General features: G+C 30.9%; 1 protein-coding gene across 1 annotated transcript; it reads left to right on the forward strand.

Annotated features, from left to right (window-relative positions):
* The first annotated feature begins 212 nt into the window (after positions 1 to 212).
* LOC149242120 (uncharacterized) lies at positions 213 to 1,205 on the forward strand. The gene is made up of 2 exons (XM_089370766.1): positions 213 to 728; positions 999 to 1,205. Exons 1-2 carry the CDS (start codon positions 213 to 215, stop codon positions 1,203 to 1,205), a joined length of 723 nt encoding a protein of 240 aa, XP_089226892.1.
* Positions 1,206 to 25,282: the final 24,077 nt, after the last annotated feature.

Below are 25,282 nucleotides of genomic sequence, written 5' to 3' on the forward strand. Positions count from 1 at the left end.
GAAAATAGCAGATGGGAAGAAAATTTGGGGATAATCAATGGTTTTAGTGATGGAAACATTTTGGTTAAGGATCAGAATGATGGAGCCAATTCGTTGAATTCCCTTGCAAAGGACAGCGCAGATGGCAAGGGGTTGTGGCATTAGTGACTCCAATGATTCCTCAGAAATCAGATAACTTTGCCAACTCACAGAACAAGGACACATTAATAAAGATGGGCAGTGAAAAGCAGAATGATAAATCAAAAACAAAAGTGGTTAACTTGTCCTCTCTGGAATTGGATCCTGTAGTCATTAATATTCTCAGCAAAGGTCTGGGGTTTGCAGTGACACCTAAAAACCTTCCCTTTGAAAAGATGATTTGTAGCATAGAGGAGGAGATCAGTAACCTTACTGTGGAGGATAAAGAAACGTTGAGGCAAGAATGCTCTCTCATCATGAGGAAAACCAAAATTCCCAAAAGCAACCTGAGTAAAGAGGAACAAAAAGCCTTCAATTCCTTACGAAGCAATGACAAGGTCGTGGTTCTTAAAGCAGACAAAGGAGGAGCTACGGTCATACTGGACAAAGAAGATTATGTTTGTAAGATGAATGATCACCTAAATTGTGGCAGTTATAAGAAGCTAAGCAGCAATCCCATCCCCAAAATCGTGAAGGATGTAAAGAAGATTATCTCTAATTCAAACCTCGACGAAAAGTTAAAGAAGAAGTTGATCCCCTCCTGTGAAACTGTTCCCAGAATCTATGGATTACCCAAAATCCATAAGGAAGGGGTCCCTCTTAGACCAATAGTTAATACTATTGGTTCCCCTACCTATGAGCTTGCGAAATATGTTGCAAAAATTCTTAAGCCCCTTGTCGGAAACACTGATTCCTTCATCAAGGACTCCCAGGACTTTGTGAATCTTATTAAGAATGAGAAATTGGAACATGATGATATCCTTGTAAGCTTCGACGTGGTATCCTTATTCACTAAGATCCCTCTTGATGAAGCCATTCAGGTTATAAAAGAAGTTGCGGATCCAGGGACTGCAAAGCTGGCTGAGATCTGCCTAAGGTCGACTGTGTTCACCTTCCAAGGAGTATTTTATGAACAGACATCCGGTGTGGCAATGGGGTCCCCCCTTTCGCCAATAGTGGCCAACCTATACATGGAATACTTTGAAAAGAAGGCCCTGAATTCATATCCTTTGAAACCAGCCTGGTAGAAGCGATTTGTCGATGACACCAATATAAAATGGACTCATGGTAAGGCAGAGCTCGAAAAGTTTTTCACTCACTTAAATTCGATCTCTCCAGATATAAAGTTTACAATGGAACTTGAAGAAAACAAGAGCATTCCGTTTTTAGACGTCCTAATCATCAGAAAAGAGGATGGCTCTTTGGGCCATAAGGTTTTCAGGAAATCAACCCACACAGAGAGTTACCTCCATGCTGATTCCCACCATCACCCTGCACAGAAGGTTGGTGTTCTAAACACGCTGGCTATCAGGGCCCTTCGAATTTCCGACTCAGAGCACCTGGAGGAAGAGAAGAAGCATCTAATCTTAACTTTTAAAAGTATAGGCTACAAAGAGCAGGAAATCAAAAAGGCCATAGAGAAAGCTGAAAGAAAGTTGTTGTCTCATGAGCTTAAGGCTCAAGACCAGCCTAATTGTGGTATTGTTTTTCTACCGTATATCCAGGGGATTACGGACAAAATCGCTAAAATCCTAAAAAAGAAAAACATTATCACTCATTTCTCAGCTCCATGTACTATCAGACAAAGTTTGAAGTCTGTTAAAGATGATATCGACAATCATCAGCTTAAAGGAGTTTATAAAATAGAGTGTTCCTGTGGAAAAAGCTACATTGGTGAAACAGGTCGCTCCCTCCAGACAAGACTCAAGGAACATGGCGCGGATATTAAGAACGGAAGATCTCGTACTTCAGCCCTGGTAGAGCACTCCTTAAAAATTAAACACCATATCTGTCTGGAAAGCGCATCAATTATCGCTAGGGAAGAGCAACATCAGAGACGCAAGATGAGAGAAGCGCTTGAAATTATCAAACATCCTCAGAATCTGAACAGAGATAATGGCGTGGAGATTAGCGGGAGCTGGCTTCCCTTGATCAAGGAAATAAAAATCGCAAGCGCATCCCCTGGTAAAGGCCTCAGCAGGTAAGTTATCCCTCTCCTTTCTTGTGTCTTCAGTCCTTGTTTTCATTTAGATCTAGGTATAGAATTTCCATTAAATTCTAGGATTTATTAATTTCTTTATTGCTATTGAGTAATATATTAATCATCATATTAATTTATTATAAATATTAATTAATTATTTATAATAGTTAATATAATATAATTAATATTAATAATAATTTAATTAAATTATTTAGGAATTAATATTATATAAAATTAATTTCATTTTAGTATTATTATTCCCTAGGTATAAAATCAATTTCATTTTAGAATTAATATTTCCCTGGGTATAAAATTAATTTCATTTTAGAATTAATATTAATTTCATTTAGATCTAGGTTTAAAATTAATAAAACAAATTAATATATTATATCAAATTAATAATTCATTAATAAAGCAAATTAATATTAAAACAAATTAATTCCATATATTAAAACATATTAATATTATATATATAATATTAATAAAGCATAATTAATTTATTAGAATTAATTTTTCCCTGGGTATAAAATTAAATTCATATTAGAATTAATATCAATTTCATTTAGATCTAGGTTTAAATTAATAAAACAAATTAATATTATAACAAATTAATAAAAAAATAATAAAACAAATTAATATTAAATCAAATTAATACTATATATTAAAACAAATTAATATTATATATATAATATTAATAGAACAAACTAATATATAAAAAAATTTAAAACAAATTAATATTAAATTATATAAAATTAATTAAAATTAATTAAAAATTATTTCAGCCGACAGTTTGTTATTCTAAAGATTTTATCCTCATCACTATTTATTATTTCTTTGTTGCTCTTCTGTCATCATCATTCTCATATCCTGATGATGGATCCCATTTGGGATTTGAAACGTTGGTACAAAAATGTTAAAACTGTGGATTCTCCGGTCAATGATTCGAAAGATTCAAGCCACAGATCTCTGAAATCCATAATTCACTATAGCTTAGCTAAAGTGTGGCTAATCATAATGGTCCTATAATCAAAGAGAATGTTTTTATCCCCACTTTTAAAGATAGGTGTAACCAGAATTTACATTCAATTCTTATGGAAGAATCAATTGAATTCCAAATTGAAGAACTTATGTATGTAAGGGATAAGGACAAGCCCTCCTATTTAAAAAAAAAATCATTGCTAGTCATCAATATCCTTAGCTTTCCCAATTGCAACCTACTTAATCCTATACACAATGTCTTCTAGAGAAAATATTTCATCCTCTATATGAATATTCAAAATGGTGGTCATGGCATTAGGGGATTCATAAGGATTTTTAAGCTAGAAATTTCAATCCTTAAAGGTAATCAACTTTTTTTTGCTTTAGAAAATTTGGAAATTAGAAATTTCCTCCAAAAATTCCTATGATATCCATCAATAGTTATATAGTACATTTTCTTCCTTTTAATGAGTTTTCTACCTCTTTAAATTATCAAGATTTAAAAATTCAATAAAAGCATCCCTAATTGTTTTTCTAGTAATTTTATAATCAATATCATACCAAGGTTTGGTCGTTTTATTATTCTTCTTACATGACACCTTCATATAGAACATGTTGATGGAAGGAGAGAGGGATTTAGTAAAGTTATGATATATGTTTTTGATATTATCCTTAAAAGTTAAAAGGTGTAAATACTTATTTAATTACTCTAGGAGGATATAAATTTTATCATTGTCAAAAAGCAGTACCCTTGATTCTCACAATTCTCTTGCATGGATATGTTACGCATGAAAAAGGTTAGATTTAAGGTTAAAGGTCTATGATTAGAGTGAGGCTCATGGTCATTTAGGAGGTCAAGATTCACTATTTGGTATGAAAGTGGGAAATGGGATATCACATAATTCACGACATTGTTGTCAAGTCTCTCAATAGACTTGATCTAGTTGGAATTTGGTCACTTGATTACACAATTGCAAATTATTAGTTCTTGAGAACTACAAAGCTTGAATAACTTAGTACTAAATAAATTCTTGGTCACATCATTGGAGTTTCTTTTGTATCTAACTAGCTAAAATAAGATCATCATCTAGCCATACAAGCTAGAATTTGGTTAGTTGTACTTCTAGAGTTAAAGTATCAATAATACCTTCATTCCTTACACTATAAATATCTTGTTTCATGGTTTTATAAGGACAATTGTCATGTAAATTGTTTGTTCATAAATGCAAATTAACAAACTAAGACATAAATTCTCTTATCATTAAATTCAGCTATCCAACTATGTCTTGAGGATGAACCAAAATAATTAGTTCCAAATAAATGAATGGACTTTAAAATCTATATATAATTTTATCAAAAAAATATTTAATATAAAACATAAATTCTCTGACCATTAATATCAAATATTTCTATCCAAGTATACTAATTAAGAAAAAATTTCTGAATAAATTAAATAGGAAGTAGATAATTTTTTATAAATGTAATAAGCTATTCCTTCTATTACCAATTACTTGAAGGGAAGGCTCTTATGTTTTTCTCTCCCTACACAGCGTTAATTAGCTATACTAAATTATAGCGGTTTTTTTTAGTTAATAATTTATATGATTAAAGATCGAAAGAATAAAACTTCCAAAAACGAAATCTTGAAATGTAAAATTCATTCGTACCTACTACCACCTTTCTATACCAAGAAAAAAAAGGGTCAATAAATTGTCAACATCCCCAAAAGTTACACGGCACTTTGCCCCATTATTATGTTAATGGTTGAAACAATCACATCAATGACATTAACACAGAGATGCGTTTCCGAAAGCTCCATGGAAGATCATTTAAATATAGAAAAATGACCAATTTTCTTTGTGAGTCACGAGTAGTTGGGTCCTGGGCCAAGCCTTGGCTGAACTTTGGAAATCTTGATGCCATATACTTTTAAAATCGTTCTAGCCTTTATCCTATTGCAATAATTCTTGCGAGGAAGAACGCCCATGTTGTGACGATTCCACCCAGAAGGTAATGAGCTACTCCTACAGCACGTCCCTGTACAATGCTCAAGGCTCTGGGCTGGATAGCAGGAGCAACCTTCAATTTGTTATGGGCCCAAACAATAGATTCAATGAGTTCTTGCCAATACCCACGGCGGCCGCCAAGGGCATTTGATCCGAATATGAAATGATGTCATAATCCATATCCACGAAACCCATTCTGTAAACTACCGCATCGTTTCAGACAATGTTTTGAAGATTCCTCCCTGATGTCGAATCATGATCGAGATCAGTGCTCTCGAATCATGATTCGAGACGTGATTATGAATAGTCATTAACTCAAATGATATGATAGGAATAGGTATCGAATCGGATCCACTCTTTTTGTATAGAATACACTCAATGTAATCAATTAATTTATATTTATTAGGTACTTAACTTAATGTTTCTTTAGCCGCGTGCATTACCTCGACAGTAACGTTCAAAATTCCCTTTCGTCGTGCAAATTTTTCTGTATTTCCTTTTACTTCATCCCTTACAAAACGGCGCGATCTACGGAAAAGCAATCCATATTTTTTGGTCAAAGGTATAGTAGTACTTACATTATCGATCCTCATATATCGCTTCAATCATCAAAGTAATATGATTGATAGAAAAAATTTCTATTTGATTAAACTCTTTCCTATCCATAACTTTATGGAACTTGGAAATGAAACACCGGAAGAATATTTAAAGCCTTTCACTCAAAATTGGTTGAGATTTCCGCATCTTTTACTACCTTTCCAATTGCTCTATTGGCTTCAGCCATTCTATGAGTCTCTTCCTTTTTGCGTATAGCATTGGCTATGGCAGTAGCTACTAATATTCATGAAGGGATATAGGTAGAACAGGTGTAGTTTTTGGGTAACTAGTTTGTGTGGAACCAAGGTATAGGGCAGGTCCAGGTCTTCAATCAAGTGGTTTCCACTATGCAGGTGGGTAGCAGGCATTAAGGCAGGTAGGTCTCTGCCGTGGGGTTATAATGACTGAATCGGCCGGACCAGAAGGTAATATTAAGTTCGGTCGGATGGGGTAAAGGGTGTATTTGGAAACAGTTCAGTAAAGGTTCTTCGTTAGTTTAATCCGATCTCGGTTATCTAGCAGTACCTCCTAAGCAGCATTCATTCAGTAAGTCGATCCGGGCTAAAAGGTCTTCTAGATCTGAAGGTAGGTAGGTTGTAAGAGTAAAGGTATTCAAAGTGCCTAGCAACTAAGTATTCCATCCAGAAGCAAGTGGTTGGTTTGGAAGCCAGCCTGTGGATAATATGAAAGTTCAGGTGTATCAGCCCGAACCTTCTTTCAATAATTGATCTTTATGGTGCTTCCATCATCAATTGAATTTATTATCCATGGAATATTTAGGCTCTATCTATTCATATTCGGGCTCCTATGAGAGTTTTTTTCACTACAGCTGATAAAATACCGTTACTTGGGACGGTGCATATGTAGAAAGCCTTTTCTTTTGTCCTTACTCGTAGTAGTTATTAACTAAGTTATTCTATGGTACAGATAGTCGCACATAATGACAGATCAAGGCCGTATTATTAAGAGCTTGTGGTAAGGATGGGTTCTGTTCTAATGCTTGGAAATAAGATTCCAAAGCCTTCGTATGTTCCCCATTACTTGTATGCACAAGACCTATATTATATAGTATATAACTTCGATCATAAGGATTAGTTTCCAGTCGCATAGCTTCATAATAATTTTGTAAAGCTTCCGCATATTCCCCTTCCGATTGAGCTGACATTCGTTACGGTCGTTCATTCCATTGAAATGATCTCCGCTTCAAAACCGTACATGAGATTCCCACCTCATACGGCTCCTCCTTTCTTTACAGTAGGTAATATGGGGAGTAATCCGTGGAATTGAAAAAAAAAAGATTCTGACCCAATATTATGAATTAACAGGGGCTAGTGTATTTCCAATGAATCTCTAGCCATCCTTCTTGCAAAGATTCTTTTCCAAATATCAAGGATCTTACTACTAGGAATGGAACCTCTAACAATTTCTTTGTTCTTAACGCCCTGTATAGGCGGGTCAAAAAATAACTACATCTATATACGTCAAATTCCAAAATATTCGGGGAATCTGCAATCTACTTAAAGATACCCTTAACGTTAGAATTAACAAACACTCACGAAAACCTATCTTCTTACTGGCTATGTCGTTGGTATTCTCGCTCCCTCGCCTGCTGATTGCTGATTTTTCACAGGTTGCTGAATTTTTCTGTCACTCCTACACCTCGCTATTGTTTTTCGAGCGTTCCAACAGCTACCCAATACCAGATATTACTGTAAATTAATATGAAATAGGAACAAAAAATTGGAAACAGTTTCATTCCTCAGTAAGTTTTCAATGATCCCAATACCCCTCTGTTATTTCAGAGAAAAAGACACGAAATCTCATACATGCAATTAGAATTTCAGATTTCGAGGATTTTGTGATTTCTAATGTTTTTTTGCAACATTTGAAATCATAAAGTGTGATTTATCAATTATAAGGTGTGATTGGTTCAAACATCAGCTCAAACCATAAAGTGTGATTCATTATTTATTTGTTCGAAAAATAAACCATACAAACCCTAAAGTGCGATTCATTATTCATTTGTCCCAAAAATAACCCACACTAGGTAATTCTAAACATCTCCCAAAAAAGATATATTCAAGTCATTAAACTGAATGGGTATCTCTGGTCTAACAAGAATTTCATAATTTCAGACATCGTCAATCAGAAATTTAAAACACAGGAATGAATAGAACCGAATCTGACGCTACTCATATTAAAACTGATCACTGGTATTTATATGAAGGATTACAAAAAAAGAGGGATGATATGAATGTAACGAACAAAATGTGCGCAAAAATATGTAATATGAATAAGAGAATAATGCCTGGTCTTCACTGTATGCCAGTTGTCCACTGGTCTTTTGTTTGCTTGCCCTTTGAATATTTGAATACGCGAATAATCCATTCCAAACCTCCATAAATATGTAATTATGGAGGAGGAAGACAAACAAAAGACATTAGAGGTACAACACACCTACTAACCCAATTCGCTTCTACCGACTTGGGCCAAACTATTGTTAAAGAAAACTCGTGGCAAACATCCTCTGACTCGCCCTGACGATACAGCAATTCAAACCCCATTGGTTTCGAACTGCCGACATACTGGTCTTGGACTCGGGAAGGGCAAACCCTGCAAGGAGGCCTCATGTTTTCTGGCCTTTGCATATCTAAGCTCTCGGCCCTGATGTTCTGCTGAGATTCGTATCCATATTACATAATGAATCTACCGAAGAAGCCGAGTGCTGTAACCCTAATTTTAACTGAATTAATGTCGACGGTGTGAAAAAGAGCACAATCTGAGGATTCCTAAAACAACGAAACTCAAATGGGGATATATTCTATTATCAGAACAGGGAAGGTTCCTGCGAATGCCTGCAAGGGTATACACAGTGTGTATATATCCATCCTTATTAAAAAGACAGTGGGCCACCGAACAGATGCGTGAATTTAGGCGACCTTTAGTGACATGTCGAGAGTCCTCTCAATAATGGATTCAACTCAACGTCGTGATCATTTTCCACACTCCCATATAACCTTAACCTTATATGTGGGGTTGGAAATCTCGAGCGTACTCTCGATAATGGATTCAACCCCATGATCATTTTCTACACTTTCACGTAATTTTATATGTAGGGTTGGAACGTTAAAGTTATTGTTTTTCTTGGGAAATGTTTAAGCCTATGCTAGATAATTTTTCATTTCAACATCTTCGGTAAGATTTTGAGGAATAAAATCATATTTTTATCTTTTTGAAATATTTTGGATAAAATTTTGAAAAATAAAAATAATTTTATTTTGTCTTTTATTTTTTTATTTTTTTCCTTTTTATTCCCAGTGAACAGTTTTATATTATTAAAATGAAAATCATTTTATTAAGGATATTTTTTAAAATAAAATTTTTAATTTTATAATATTTTATACATGTTAAAAATATTAAACCCATAAATTATTTATTTGAAAATTTTGCAACCTCATAACTATTAACATTGTAGTGAATTGACAAATTTATTCTCACGGAATTTTGCATATATGTAAAGTTATATGCAAAGTGTTATAGTTGAAAAGATGTATGTAAAGTTTACACTAATCTCATAACTGTCACCATTGTAGTGAATTGACAAATTTCCTATTAGAGAATTTTGCATATATGTAAAGTTTTATGCAAAGTGTTAAAGTTGAAAAGATGTATCTAAACTTTAAGAGTAGAGAATCTGTCACTTCAATTTGTTAAATAGAAAATTTATTACTTTTTATGATAACTTATTTTTCAAATTACCACTTTAATATTTGTAAGAACAATTCCAACATTATAAATGACCAAATAACATAGCATAAATATTATAATTGGATTGAATTTTCTTAATATCTTCCAATAATATGATAAGATTATAATTGGATTGAATTTTCTTAGTATCTTCCAATAATATGATAAGAGTGTTAGAATTACTAACTCCAATAAAAGGTTGTGTTTGTTATAAGTTTGGTCATCATGAGCTATGGCCTTTTCTTACCTAAATAGTTTGATTATTCAGGAGGTTGTTAGATTTAATTAGATGTGAAAATTTCTCTCCAACTACTTATTACCTTTTCAGGAGTAGTTGAACTATTATCTCAATAATTTCATAGTATTTGAAGATGCTATATTTATCCTGAGACACACTTTTATGCATTTATATATGTAAAATCATTTTTTTAGTAGAACAATTGACATAGTTTCTATGTATGAAGAAAATCTATGTACAGTAAAAAAAACTCTCTCATTAGAAGGGTTTAGGATTAGGGAATTTCAATAGTAATATTTTGTACATATGTAGGATCTATGTAGGTGAGACTAGATTATTTTTTTAGCATCAATAGATTTTGTTTATACCATTTTGTTATCGAGTTCCTGCCGTGTTGCTTATCATTAGAAAAAATAGTCTGTTGTGAATTCAAAATTCAATTTAAATAGTGGTGTGTGTCTATTCAAGGTGATACATATGGCCTTTTGTTTCTATATAGAGCTAAATAATGACTGGAGCATAATTCACTCCATTATGTGTAGATCAATTATTATGTTGCTATGTGGATAACTATATGCAGTGTGAAAATAAATCCATCACAAAAGAAGAAGAACTATTGATTATTGAATAAATAGCCATGTAGAGGTGTGTCTAAGGCATTTGGTAGATTAGGTTACAATCATCATTTGGCAAGTAGAACTAATTTCATAGGAAAGAATGTGGAGAGAAAGCCACCCTTTAATTCATTCTAGGATTTTGATGACGTAGTTACTAAATTAGTGCATGTCTCATTTTTATTGAATAACCATGCAAAGATTTTTCTTTACATTTAATCGATCAAGTTTCTCATATCCTAGGATTGTACGGGGTCATGTTTTTTTATTTATGGAAAGGTCATATTTCAATCCCTAAGAATGCTAAAAAACTAGATGATTGTACAAGTGAAAAATCAAAAAGTACTAAGAATGGTAGTGAAATGAAGAGTATACAATTTGAGTCGCCTTGTAATTTTTCTAATATAGTGTATCATAATATAGATGTTAAAGAATGATCAGTGTTAATGACCATTATTTTGGTAGTCGTAACCATTTTTTGTTTTAATGATCATTGAGGTGCCATTGGGATTAAAATAAACAGTATGAAAATTTTCATGGATGCCACTCGTTTACCATCATGTACCTACATTTCTATGTCCTTAGTAACAATTTAGGCATTTGGTTGAGAAGAAGCCCTTGTTCAAACTTTTGGATTTTTTCATATTGTGATGTGCATTCATGTTCATCATGCATGGCACATGACATATGTTAGATAGGTTGTTTTTTAGTAATTAACATGATGAAGATAATTTTATCCTTGAAATTTCATTGGGTTTGTAAAATAAAACATATTGAAACTAGTGAGCTCAATATGTGACAAAATCTTCATTTTAATTGACTACTCTAACAATTCAATGGCAAAATATATAATCTCCAAAAATAATATTGGACAAGCTTGTTGAAGATTCAACCAAATATGAAATGAATATGCTTAGTATATGCATGTCTCTAGAAAGCGTAAACCATAAAGATTCAAGTCATGTGTACAATTATCTCTTATTGATTTTTTACATGCTTATATTGGAATATAATATGAATACAAAAATATTAGGATGTAGGTTTTCACATTCCCAATTATGTTTATGTGAGTTTTCTTTGGTAAATTATGTAGTATCATTAACGTGCCGGAAGTGTGGGGCCAACACTTCTACCATCTTTAGGAATAGGAATTTATATTATAGATAAGAAGAGTGCTAGATCATGATTAAATAGATGAAGAATATGGCCCTACGATGTAAGGAAATTGTGAATGAGTATAGATGTTAAAAAATACATATTTTTCTTTTGTTAATTATTGATTATAATGTGAAAATGTGATATATATATATATATATATATATATATATATATATATATATATATATCTATATATATATATATATATATATATATATAGTGGGGGAAAGTAAAATTAGAATAATTATAAGAATTAAGAACGATTATAAATGTTAATTATTAATTATGCAAAGGGAAAGTCAAATTAAAATAATTATAAAAGTAAAATTGAATGAAATGTTAAATAATTAGATTAGGTTTTTGGTCAAAATGGTCTTAAACTAATAGGCAAATATAAAGAGGTCATAAAAGGAATATTCTTAAAATTATAAGGAAATAATATTTTTTATCAATTTATTTTTTAAGTCTATTGGAAGAATACTTGTACCAATAGGTACCTCCATGAAACCTCTCACCATTATCCTTATAAAAAATCTACTATTGTAAAAACCCTTCTTTCTTGTTCGATCTAGTTTTTTTCCTCTCAATCCTTTCCCATCGAAAAAACCCACCTCACCAAAGCCCTTGAAGCTAATGGTTACAACTCCTCCATTGTACACCCTAATATTAAAAAATTGGCCAACAACCCTCCCTTAGTCAAAATCTTCCTCCCTTATATTGAGGGAGTTGTTGATCATATTTCCAAAATCCTTTCAAAAAGGAACACCAAAACCTTATTGAAACCTTAGGCTACCCATATCCATCTCTTTTAATGTCATAAATATAAGAATAACTTATTTTTGACCCTTGAGCACCTTCCATAATCAAATCTCTAAGTCTGTCATCTCTGAATACTCTCACAAGGCCCAACATTTTATTCAATACCAGAATATTTTGCTTTGCCTCATTCCACTTTACGTGTGTCATTAGGGAAGCTCCTCAAGTTAAAAATCACCCCAAAATATTTAATTGAGAAGACATATACAAATTTATCTATTCTCGAAAGCCCACTATCCATTCTATGTCTTCTAAATCAAACCCTAATGTTAGAAACCCCAAAATCCTTGGATTCCTTCCCACTTATCCTCCTTGTTCCATTGTTTCTCTCTAATCATATTCCTGCTTCTTTCTCCTATTTATCCTACTCTAATTAATCTATTTTCTGATATATTAAATTCTTTGTTTAGTCCTTTAATTACTCTAAGTCTTCCTTTATCCAATTATTTTCCTTGTTAAATTCCATTCTTCAATTTGAGTTTTTGGATTTCAATCTAAATCATTTTCTACATTCTCATTCTATATCCTCTTTAAATTTAATACCCTATTTTACCCCACCCTTAACCTTATTTTTTTCTACTTTACCTTTGTTTTCCCTAATTATTTATCTTACAAATTCTCTTTTAATATTTTAACATTTTATTAATTTAATTAACCCTTATCTCCTTCAATATTCCATTTTTTCTCATAAATTTACCCCTTTCTATTTAAGTTTAGCCTAAATCTTTTACTTATCATTATTATTTTACCATTCTCTTAGAATTATCTTCATTCATACTTTCATTTTGACCAAAAATAATTTTATTCTCACTTTGTCCAAATTTAAAAAAAATCATAAAACTTTAATTTATTTCCTTGTTATTTAAATAATATTATTCTTATGATATTCCCCCTCTTATAATATAAATTATTTGGAGATTCTCCTAATGTTTATTTACATTAGCCCCCATTAAGACCATTATCAATTTATGGCCATTTTGACCAAAAATCTAATCTACTTATTTAATAATTCTTTCAGATTTATTGTTGTAATTATTTGGAGTAGTTTCTAAGTGTCATTTTTTAGAGTTTTTGGTGGATTTCTACCAAAAATGTTACGAAAAAATTTGTGGCCAAATCTTGATTTGTGTTATTGGGTGAAAAACGCCCCCGAAAAATTCACAATCTCAATTTTTTGGCCGAACAATTTCTTTTTCCTGCCGAATTTCCTAAATTTATTCAGCCGAACTTTTGGTTGTTTATCCTAAAGTCAATATTTAAATGGAATTTTCACCAGAGTTGAAAAGTTTGGCAAAAAATAGTTCAATTGAATATATTATTTGGCTGAACTTTTTCCCATTTAGACTAACATCGATATTTAAAAGGAATTTTCATCGGAGTTGAAAAAGTTGGCAAAAAAAATATTTTGTTTTCAATCGAATTATTTATTTGGCCAAATTTCTTTTTATATATATGACAGGCTAGATGATGTTGCAGAGTTTTCTATTCTGTTGATTTTTTTGTTATGTGGTCTGTTGATCCGAGTACCAGCCGAGCACTATAGTCTGTGGTCTATTTAGCCAAGTGGAATCCAAGCACTGAAACTGAGTCGAAGTCAGTTAGGTAATTCACACAATTTTTCTTTGTTAATTTTTTTATTTTTTATGATGTTTTTTATGATATTTTGATGATGTTTGTAATTGACTCCTTTTTTTTTTTTCTGCACCGTGGCGCCAAAGGAACTTTGGTTGGTTTCACTCGTCGCTAGAATATTTCTTAACTTTCTCGTCCACCCTTGCCATTGGAAGATTTCTCAGCCTCCTCGTCTACCCTCCTCATCTAGCCTAGGTAAGTCGCCCTGCATGTTTGTATACATATTAATAAAAAAATAGAAAGCAATTGATAAAAGAATGAAAATAACTATATAAATAAAAGCGTCTTTTGTTGAGTTCTAAAATTAGCAGTAGTTCACCTTAGCAGTAGTGTAGAATTAGAAGTGTAGTTCTATTGTATTAAGTATTTTTGCTAGTTGTAACAGTCTCACTATGATTTGACAACTATTACACTCCTCTCTTCTACACAAAAAATCTATATTGTACTTCCATATTGTCTATAGTGTGAGGAGTGCCAACCTTACAAGACAATGCTCAATGCATGAGTGCAACAAACCAATCTATCAAGAAGCCAACCTATTTCAACTTGTTGCTATATGGTGGATACCTATATTTATTTGACACCTAAGACTCTGCTCCTAGACAGAAACTAGGATAGAAATATTTATGAATAAAGCAAAGGTATGACCATAGAGTAATAGAAGTGATACTAGCTTAAGTAATGCTAATGGTTCTAGTCAATCATAAAGATAAGGCATCTTTGCAGTTTCATCTACAAGAATGATTAACATATAAGGCATGCATCATAACCATGTGATAGACAATCATGCATTAGAGTATGAAAAGAGGAAATGATAACACTCGAAAACATATAATTATATCTAGTAAGTAAAATTATGAAAATATTTTCATGAGAGAAACAAAAAGCTTCTGAAAGCACAAAATGTGAATTCGAATTCTTACAATTGGTTTTAGATATGGAAGACATTCATTGTGAACTGAAAATAGGAGGCAAAACTTAGAAATAGACTATACTGGTCATGAATATCAATCTCATATGAAACACCGTGTCATACTGGCAAAAGATATCTTTCTATCTAGAAGCTGACAGTACAATGCTTACACAAGTTACTTGAATAAGTACCATTCCCCTAGTTTTCTTAGAAGAGGACTGTATATATATAAAAGTATACAAAATACATAACAATCTTTTTCTATCTTTCTGGAAAGAAATCAAATTAAACAAAACTAAAAATAAAATGGTTGCTATATGTGTCAAGTTGCTGAGTATTGGGAAAATCTTCTAATTACCAAGTGTTGCTCTAGGTGTCATTAGTTAATCTATTTGGATTTGAGAAGATTCAAGTCCCTATTGTCAGGAAGTGTCATTTGTTTTTAATGTTTCTAACCATGCATTGTTTTTTCCATCTTATTCGAATGCCAATGTATCTAATATCCTTCCTTCAAATCCACAATTACTCCTTCATATTTGGATCTATTCCATAAAATTTGGGATTTTATTGGCACATATACCTTTGCTGAAATTTAGAGATGTTGTACTTTGAGTTGTACCAAAAGAACTGGGATTTGATTTACTCTAATTCCCAACTTATCCTCATGATTTTGGGATGTTCTACCAGCTTTCTTTACATATACTTCCATTTTTCTCGTAAGGTAAATTTTGGAATGAAATCAACCATTTCACCAACATAAAGAGGCGCAAGCAAAGCATTCTAAAGACCATGTTTCCATTAAGATTTGGACCTGTGCAGCTATGGTCTCTGTATTTATATGCATTTTGATTTCTCACTGTAATAATTTGCAGCTCGATCTTAAGAGTTTCCAATACCATATTCAACTCCAGCAAGAATAATCGTCTCATACCCTGCACTTTTTTTTTTTCCAAAATATTAAATTTGTAGGCATTGTGAGCAACATTAAAATTTAAAAAAAAACTGAGCACAAATTAAAACAATAATATCGTCATATATAAAATTGTTTTCCACTGTATTCCATGGCACCACACAACCAAATCTATGGCCAACAAAAACTGCCATACTTGCTAAATAGAAAGAGTGTTGGCATTTCTTTGTTATTTATTTTTGTGGTGTTTTAATTTTAATGTTGCTTGCTGGATAGAAAGAGTCTTGGCATTTATTTGTTATTTATTTTTTGGTGTTTTAACTTTAATGTTATTGGATTGTTAATTAGATTTTTGGCATTTATTTGTCATGTATTTTTCGTATTTTAATTTTAATGTTATTGGGTTGACTTGCTCTACCTTGATTTATCTCGTAGAACAGTTCCTTGATGCTTCTTGGTAACATACTTTCATTACTTTTGTTGTTATGTGTTCATTTATGTTTCATTTTGTAATTCACTTCAAGATTCCTTATTTTCTTGGAACATGGGTCCTATTAGTTTCATAAAATAGGTAGAATAGACTTAATTGATGGTTCTTGTACTTTCTCCTTTCAAATAGTAGTTTCTTTTTGAAATACATTTTTTTCATTTTTATTTTTTGGGTTCATGAGATTGAAGCTAATTAGAGTGTTGGTATTGCTTTGCCATCTTTTTTTTTATGTTTTAATTTTAATACTATTGGGCTTCTAATTAGAGTGTTGGCATTGCTTTGTCATCTATTTTTGGTGTTTTAATTTTAATGTTATTGGGTTGACTTGTTCTACCTTGATTTATCTCGTAGAACAACCTTTATGCTTCTTGGTAACATACTTTCCTTGCTTCTGTTTTTATGTGCTCATTTATGCTTTTGATTTCTCATTATGTATAACTCACTTCAAGCTTCTCTATTTACCTGGAACATGGGTCTTATTAATTTCATAAGATGAGGCATAATAGACTTAATTGAAGGTTCTTGTACTTTCTTTTTTCAAGTAGTAGCTTCTTTTTGAGATACACCATTTTTATTTTTATTTTGTTGGGTGTATGAAATTGAAGCTAATTATAGTGATGGCATTGCTTTGCCATATTTTTTTTGGTGTTTTGATTTTAATATTATTGGGTTTCTAATTAAAGTGTTGACATTGCTTTGTCATCTACTTTTGGTGTCATAATTTTAATGTTATTGGGTTGACTTGTTCTACCTTGATTTATCTTGTAGAACTATTGTCCAAATGCTCCAAAATGCTCCAAAGAGAATCCCTACGATTATTAGGATCCCTTACTCGATCAAAATGTTTTACGCTGAGAATGTAGGCATAGGATGTAGTTTCAAAGAACTAGAAACGATGCGCCTATCAATAATGCTAGTATCATATCCCCATCTTCTCAATGCATAACATTTTAATCAACAAAATGAATTTTTTTATCAACGGAGAGGACACCAATGAAAAAGTAGATGATACCAAGGCCATTGAACAACCTTGATGCTTCTTGGTGACATATTATCCATGCTTCTGTTGTTATATGTTCATTTATGTTTGTTTTTTAATTATGTGTAATTCACATTGCTTTCATATTTGCTTGGAACATGTCTCTTATTAACTTCTTAAGATGAGACAGAATACACTTAATTGAAGGTTGTTGTACTTTCTCTTTTCAAGTACTAGTTTCTTTTTGAGATACATATTTTAAATTTCTATTTTGTTGAGTGCATGAGATTGAAGCTAATTATAGTGTTTGCATTGCTTTCTCATCTATTTTTTGTGTTTTAATTTTAATATTATTGGGTTGTTAGCTAGAGTGCTGACATTTCTTTTTCATCCATTTTTGGTGTTTTAATTTTAATGTTATTGGGTTGACCTTGTTCTACCTTTATTTATCTCGTAGAACAACATTGATGCTTCTTCTAACATATTTTCCTTGCTTCTATTGTTATATGTTCACTTTTCATTATGTGTATTTCACTTTGCTTCCCTATTTTCTTGGAAGATGGGTCTTATTAGCTTCCTAAGATGAGGCATAATACACTTAATTGAAGGTTGTTTTACTTGCTCTTTTCAAGCAGTAGTTTATTTTTTAAATACATCTTTTTCATTTCCATTTTGTTGGGTGCATGAAAATTAAGCTAATTAGAGTGTTGACATTGCTTTGTCATTTAGTTTTGGTGTTTAAATTTTAATGTTATTGGGTTTCTGATTAGAGTGTTTCCATTTCTTTGTCATTTATTTTTGGTGTTTAACTTTAATGTTATGTGGTTTACTTGTTTTTCCTTTATTTATGTCGTACAGTGCAATCTTGATGCTTCTTGGTAACATACTTTCCTTGCCTCTCTTGTTATATGTTTATTTCTGTGTTCTTTATCATTATATGTGTAATTCACTTTTCTTCCCTATTTTCTTGGAACATGGGTCTCATTAGCCTCCTAAGATGAGGCATAATACACTTAATTCAATGTTCTTGTACTTTTCTTTTCAAGTAAGTTTATTATTGAGATACATCTTTTTCATTTCTATTTTGTTGAGTGTATGAGATTAAAGCTAACTAGAGTGTTGACATTGTTTTGTGACCTATTTTGTATGTTTTAATTTTAATATTATTGTGTTGCTAGTTTATATTTTGTTGAGTGCAAGAGACTAAAGCTAATTAGAGTGTTGGAATTTCATTGTTATCTATTTTGGTGTTTTAATTTTAATGTTATGGGGTTGGTTTGTTCTACCTTGATTTATCTCATAGAACAACCTTAATGATTCTTGGTAACATACTGTCCTTGTTTCTTTTGTTATATGTTCATTTATGTTTCCTCAATGGAAGTTTCTTGTATTTGTTCTTTTCAAGTAGTAGTTTCCTTTCTAGATACATATTTTTCATTTCTATTTTGTTGGGTGCATGAGATTGAAGATAATTAGAGTTTTGGCATTGCTTTGTCATCTATTTTCTTTTTTCTTTTTTAATTTTAATGCTATTGGGTTGCTAATTAGAGTGTTAGAAATGATTTATTATCCATTTTTGGTGTTTAAATTTTAATGTTAATTTGGTTTACTTGTTCTACCTTGATTTATCTTGTAGAACAACCTTGATGATTCTTGTTAACATACTTTACTTGCTTCATTTTTTATATGTTCATTTATATGTTTTCTTTTTCATTATGTGTATTTCACTTCAAGCTTCCCTATTTTCTTGGAACATGGGTCTTATCATCTTCCTAATATGAGGAAATATACACTTAATTGAGGGTTCTTGTACTTGTTCTTTTCAAGTAGTAATTTCTTTTTGAGATGCATCTTTTTCATTTCTATTTTGTTGGGTGTATGAGATTGAAGCTAATTTAGTTTTGGAATTGACTTGTCATTTATTTTTGGTATTTTAATTTTAAAGTTATTGGGTTGAGTTGTTCTACCTTGATTTATCTCGTAGAACAACCTTGATGCTTCTTGGTAACATACATTCCTTGTTTTTGTTGTTATATGTTAATTTATGTTTCTTTTTTGATTATGAGTAATTCACTTTGCTTCCCTATTTTCTTAGAACATGGGTCTATTAGCTTCCTAAGATGAGGTAGAATACACTCAATTGAAGGTTCTTGTACTTGCTATTTTGAAGTACTAGTTTCTTTTTGAGATGTACATCTTTTCCATTTCTATTTTGTTGGGTGCATGAGATTAACATTAATTAGAGTGTTGGAATTTATTTGTTGTTTATTTTGGGTGTTTTAATTTTTATGTTACTATGTTGACTTGTTCTACCTTGATTTAATCTAGCAGAACAACCTTGTTGATTCTTGGTAACACAATTTCCTTGTTTCTGTTGTTATATGTTCATTTATGTTTTATTTTTTATTATGTGTAATTCACTCTACTTCCCTATTTTCTTAGAACATGGGTCTATTAGCTTCCTAAGATAAGATAGAATACACTCAATTGAAGATTCTTGTACTTCCTTTTTTCAAGTAGTAGTTTTTTTTTGAAATGTACATCTTTTTCATTTCTATTTTGTTGGGTGCATGAGATTGAAACTAATTAGAGTGTTGGCATTTCTTTTTCATCTATTTTTGGTGTTTTAATTATAATGTTATTGCGTTGACTTGTTCTACCTTGATTTATCTCGTAGAACAACCTTGATTCTTTGGTTTTGTTTAAAGTTGTTTTGTCTTGACTTATTTAAAATGAATCTATTAAAATTGCAAAAATTACAAAATGTGGTCTGCATTTTGTATTTGAATGAATCAAGTATAATTCGATGTAGATGTCCAAAAAAATGATAAGAATTTACATGATGCATGTAATTGGTTTGATTCTATTAAAGGTTTTAGATATAATTTAAGCTCATGAATATGTAGAAATGAAAGTAAATTTCCATTTAGTTGGTACATTTTGCATTAAATCATTCCTATAATGTTAGTAAATGGTTCTTAGTAAATGACTCAACCAACCACAATCAAAATTTAATAGAGAAGTAACAGCGCTTGCATCAACCAACAATAATTACAAATTAATAGAGTAGTAACAACGCAATATACATCACAAATTAATAGAGAAATAAATCCTCAATACATGTATACATAACAAGCATTATACATATAACTTTGTAGCTCAACACAGGACCCAATGAGTATTGCTTTCACATCATCACATTCTTAAAAATGTACAACTTAAGAGTGCACAAAAAGAAATGCTAACAATGTTTTTGAATTCTAAGTACTCAAAGATGAATCCAAGCAGAAGAAATTGTTGGGCATCTCAATTAAAGAAATTCTAATGGAATGCCATCTTCAATGATCTGTTCATGGTCAAACTTTGACATTCTCCATTTTTTAACTTTCAATTATTTTTTTGATTGAACTTCTATCAACTTTATGCACATTGCATAGACCAAGTGACTATATGGAGAAATCAAGATATCGAGTTGATAACCTTGAAAGTAAAAATTGCTCTTAGTTTGGTGAGTTTCTTGCAAAAAATAACCTTTCAATATAATATACCCTCTTTCATATATAAAACCATTATCATCATAGTCTTCCAATAACTTCATTTTTCTTTTTTTTTTTTTTTTTTAAGTATGGGGGATTTACGCAGTGCATTATATTAGATATCATTTTTGGGATTCAACTGCGTTAAGTAAGTCATTCAAAGTATGACCATTTCCATGAGAGTTAGTCGTAAAGTGACTAATATCTCATGATTTTTGAATAGTTCACTTAGCACTCATTGCATCGGGTGATGCTCACAGGGGTGAAGAAGTGGGATTGAAGCTAGTGAAATGTGGAGAACGAATCACATAGCATCAATCATCACTTCCGGGGCTTGCACCCGGTAACCAGGACTTCCCAGGAGGTCACCCATCCCAGAACTCCTCTGGCTCAAGCGCGCTTAACTTCATTTTTCGTTTAGTGCACCACATCAAATAATACTTGACATTTTCTATGTTGTTTGTGGGTGCAATTACAACGAAAACATCTCCTGCATAATAAAACAAGTGTAAATTTAGATCATAATTTATATGAAATTAACTTTATGAATATAGACTTGATTTTATTATTTATTTCTAGAGCTCTATATTTTAACTATTATCTAGATACTTATACACATTGATTTTAAAAACGTAAAACATACACACACACACACACACAAACATATATATATATATATATATATATATATATATATATATATATATATATATATATATATATATATATATATATATATATATGAAATCAATTGAAATGTTACCTTCTCTAACAAGATTAGAAATTCGATCACCTTCAGATGATACTATAGTCTCCATTAATTCTATCTCTTCGAATCTTACAACTGACATTTCCCCTTTGTATTTAGTTCTCTATGTTGTCAAGGTTTTACATACATATTGTTTTCACAAACATCATTGGACTGTGTGTCCTCTATGCAAACAAGACAAAAACAAGAATATTTTCTTTTATCAAATGCAAACACATTTTGGTAATCCTTTGTTTAAATTGAATGCAATTTTCGAGTACCTTTTACTGTTTCAACTTCATATGTAATCGACCTATATGCATCTTCGGCTCCAATATGTCAAAAAAACCTATAGTAAATTCAAACAAGAATTTAAATATGCTATTTAAAATACAATTTATATATGTTGAAGATAATCATTGTCATACTATTTAAAGTATGTAATCTATAAATGTTTAAAATTAGAAAATTAATAAAAATGATCATATATTAAAACTATATACATGTTACTTTGTACATATATGTAAATACCTTCATACCTCCCTTGATGGGTTAGTTGGATAGCTTAGTGCAACATCACACCATTGAACAACTTGTTCAGCTGAGACAAGTCTATCTGCAAAGTGGTCCATTTGATATCTTCGAAGTGCTCATTTTATGCATGCCCATGCACTATTATGTTCTCCATTTCCATGACTAGACTCAAAGAAATTCCAACGATGTTTAATGTTGGTTTTCTTATGAAGACGACACAACCAAAAAAATGATTGTGAAGATTTGAATTGACCTGCGCATCCATCTGACCACATCCAATGTTCATTGAATTTTATTCCACGACATTTCAGTGAGTCATAAATCTTATCAAAATGATGGTGTACAAAATGTGTATCATGTATACGATCATCATTGATATAAAAGTGATATTCTTTAATAACATGTCGATTCTCACTAGTGCTTTCTATATAATCAACATTTTGTTCGGCATGTCTATATATAATATGCACAAGCATAGAGCCTTGATCAGAATGATAATATTCACTTTTTATTTCATTTTGTGCAACAAATATGCAATTCTCTACAAAATCAACTATTGACAAAATGGTCCTCGGTGGAAACATTTCATGGGATTTTTTGAATTGCAAGTCTTGTTGTCAAGCTCTATGCGAATGTTTTGGTGTACTTATAAATTTTTGTCTCAAATTTCTTCAAAAACTCTATCACATGCATTTCTTCTTCTTGAAATTCAATCCTTTTAGCACTTGTACTATTATTTGAACTAATTGATGTATGGATATATTCATATATCTTCCATTTCACTTTTAGGTTAGACAAAGATTGGTCATTTATCTCAACAGAATATTTGTTGTGAAATAAAGTCAAATTTCCACAATGATCACATTTTTTACCACCAACACATTTCTTTTGGTAAAATAGTTCATGACTTTCTCTTTCACATAGAATTTTGGATATGAAACCATGGATAGTGGAAGGAGGAGATGAATTTTTCCAAAATGTTTTACCAAAATTAAGGAAGCTGTCATAATATAATTGAAATTTCACATGATAACAACAACAAAAAGTGTCACATACAGTGATAGGCTTAATATAACATGGTTTTTATTCCAAAAAACCACTGATTAAGACATTAATTCCACGATTCTCTTCTATGAACTTATTGAACAACTCTATTTGAGTGGTTTCCAATATATGTTTTGCATGTTCTTCATACTTCTTTGGTGTTATTCTTCGCCGCATCACATCCCTTGCTTTTGATGAAACACGTGAATTTTTTATCCAATATTCATATATTATTTTTTTAACATCTTCTCCAAGTCTATCATTGTATTCTTTCTTACAAATAATTGTCCAACTATCGAGCTCATCATTTACATCTATTTCTATTTGAAATTTCCTATGTTTGTGCAATTCTTTTCATGAGGTACCTATTATTTTTGCCATAGATTTTACCAAATAATTTTCTTTAGTAATTGACGAAACCACTCTCATTTGTATTTCTCTATGTACAGCTGCATCACTTTTCTTTTTAGATCTTCCAATTGTTTGTAGAGCACTATTTATATTTTGAATCATATTTTCCTTCACCTTTTTATCTTTAATTGATTTTAGAATACCCAATATAGTTGTAGCATCTTTTAATTTCTTTGATGTTAAAAGACCTCTCAAAATTTGAGCTTGAAATGTCACACTTTTTTCTTTGAAGAACTTCTAAAAAATGACCTTAACAAGATATTTTACAATATGGTCAGCTTTTTTATCTCCAAATATGTCACTACCAACATTTTCTAAAATAGCATCTTCGATATTGATTTCATTTGTACATATAAAAATTAAATGTATATGGGTATAAATATTCATTAAATAAAAAAATAAAAAAATAGAGTTCGAATGAAATTGAAATTAAAAAATATGTATAATTTCAATAATACACATCACACATATATATATACTTGATCGTGATTCAACTTCTTCATTTGAATCTCTTTCAACATCTTCAACAACATCATCAATTATTGGTTTATTATCTTTTTCGCTTTATTTTTCAACAGTTTCAATCTCATCATCAATGTTATGAGGAATATCTCTCTTTTCTTAAATTGCAAAATATTTTTCAAATTATTTCATCAAATAAAAATTAATTTCACAATACACTAGTTAAATTTAAAATATCATTTATAATATTTACATTTACATACATGCTTCAACTTCTAGGTTAGATTGATTTTCCCTTTCAATATTTGCACATTTTTCCTTCTTTCTTTTATAATAATTTCTCTCATAATCTCTATGAGCCTAAATGTCTTTTGTTCGATTATATTTTCTCTTGCAATTTCTTTGATTCCATGATAATTCAATCTACGTAGATATTTAAAATGCAACCCAAAAAAGTCAATTTCAAAAAATCCTACAAAAAAAATTCACTTTCAAAATTTAAACAAAAAACACACTTTAAAAATTTAGCACAAAAGAGTTATTTAAAAAAATTCAATGAAAGAAGTTTACCTTAAAAAAAATCACTTTCAAAATTCACCGTAAAAGACTTATTTTAAAAATTAAGTCCAAAAATCATAATTTAAAAATTACGCTAAAAAATCTCAATTTAAAAATTTAGCCCAAAAGATTTACTTTAAAAATTAAGCTAAAAAATCTCACTTAAAAAATTCAACCCAAAAGACTTATTTTAAAAACTAGATTAAAAAATCTCACATAAAAAATTCAACCCAAAAGATTTACTTTAAAAACTAGGCTAAAAAATCTCACTTAAAAAATTCAGCCTAAAGGACGTACTTTAAAAATTAAGCTCAAAAACCTCACTTAAAAAATTTATCCCAAAATACTTACTTTAAAAATTAAGTCCAAAAAATTTCCTCCAAAAAACTTACTTTCAAAATTAACTCCAAAAAATTCAGCTGAGAATATTTACCTTAAAAGTTCATTCCAAATGAGAAAATTGTGTGAAAATGAATTTTCAGCTCCATTTATTTATATCGTTTGGGGGAAAATGTTTTCGCATCATTTCATTTTTGTGGCCAACGGAAAATATTGACACATTTCGAACGAAATTTAGAAGAAATTTCGGTGGAATTTTTAACGTCTTTCGCCCGCATTATTTTTCCGTTTATTTTAACGGACATCAATGACAAACACAAATTTGAATGAATGTAATTTTAATTCGGCCGAACTGTTTTAACTTACAACTCTGCAACAACTCGGCTCTAGTCACCTATTTCCAATTTCAGAATG

The sequence above is a fragment of the Pinus tabuliformis genome, chromosome 8, assembly GCF_031772625.1.
Source record: "Pinus tabuliformis cultivar Carrire ecotype Pingquan chromosome 8, CPIR1, whole genome shotgun sequence".
Lineage (NCBI taxonomy): Eukaryota > Viridiplantae > Streptophyta > Pinopsida > Pinales > Pinaceae > Pinus > Pinus tabuliformis.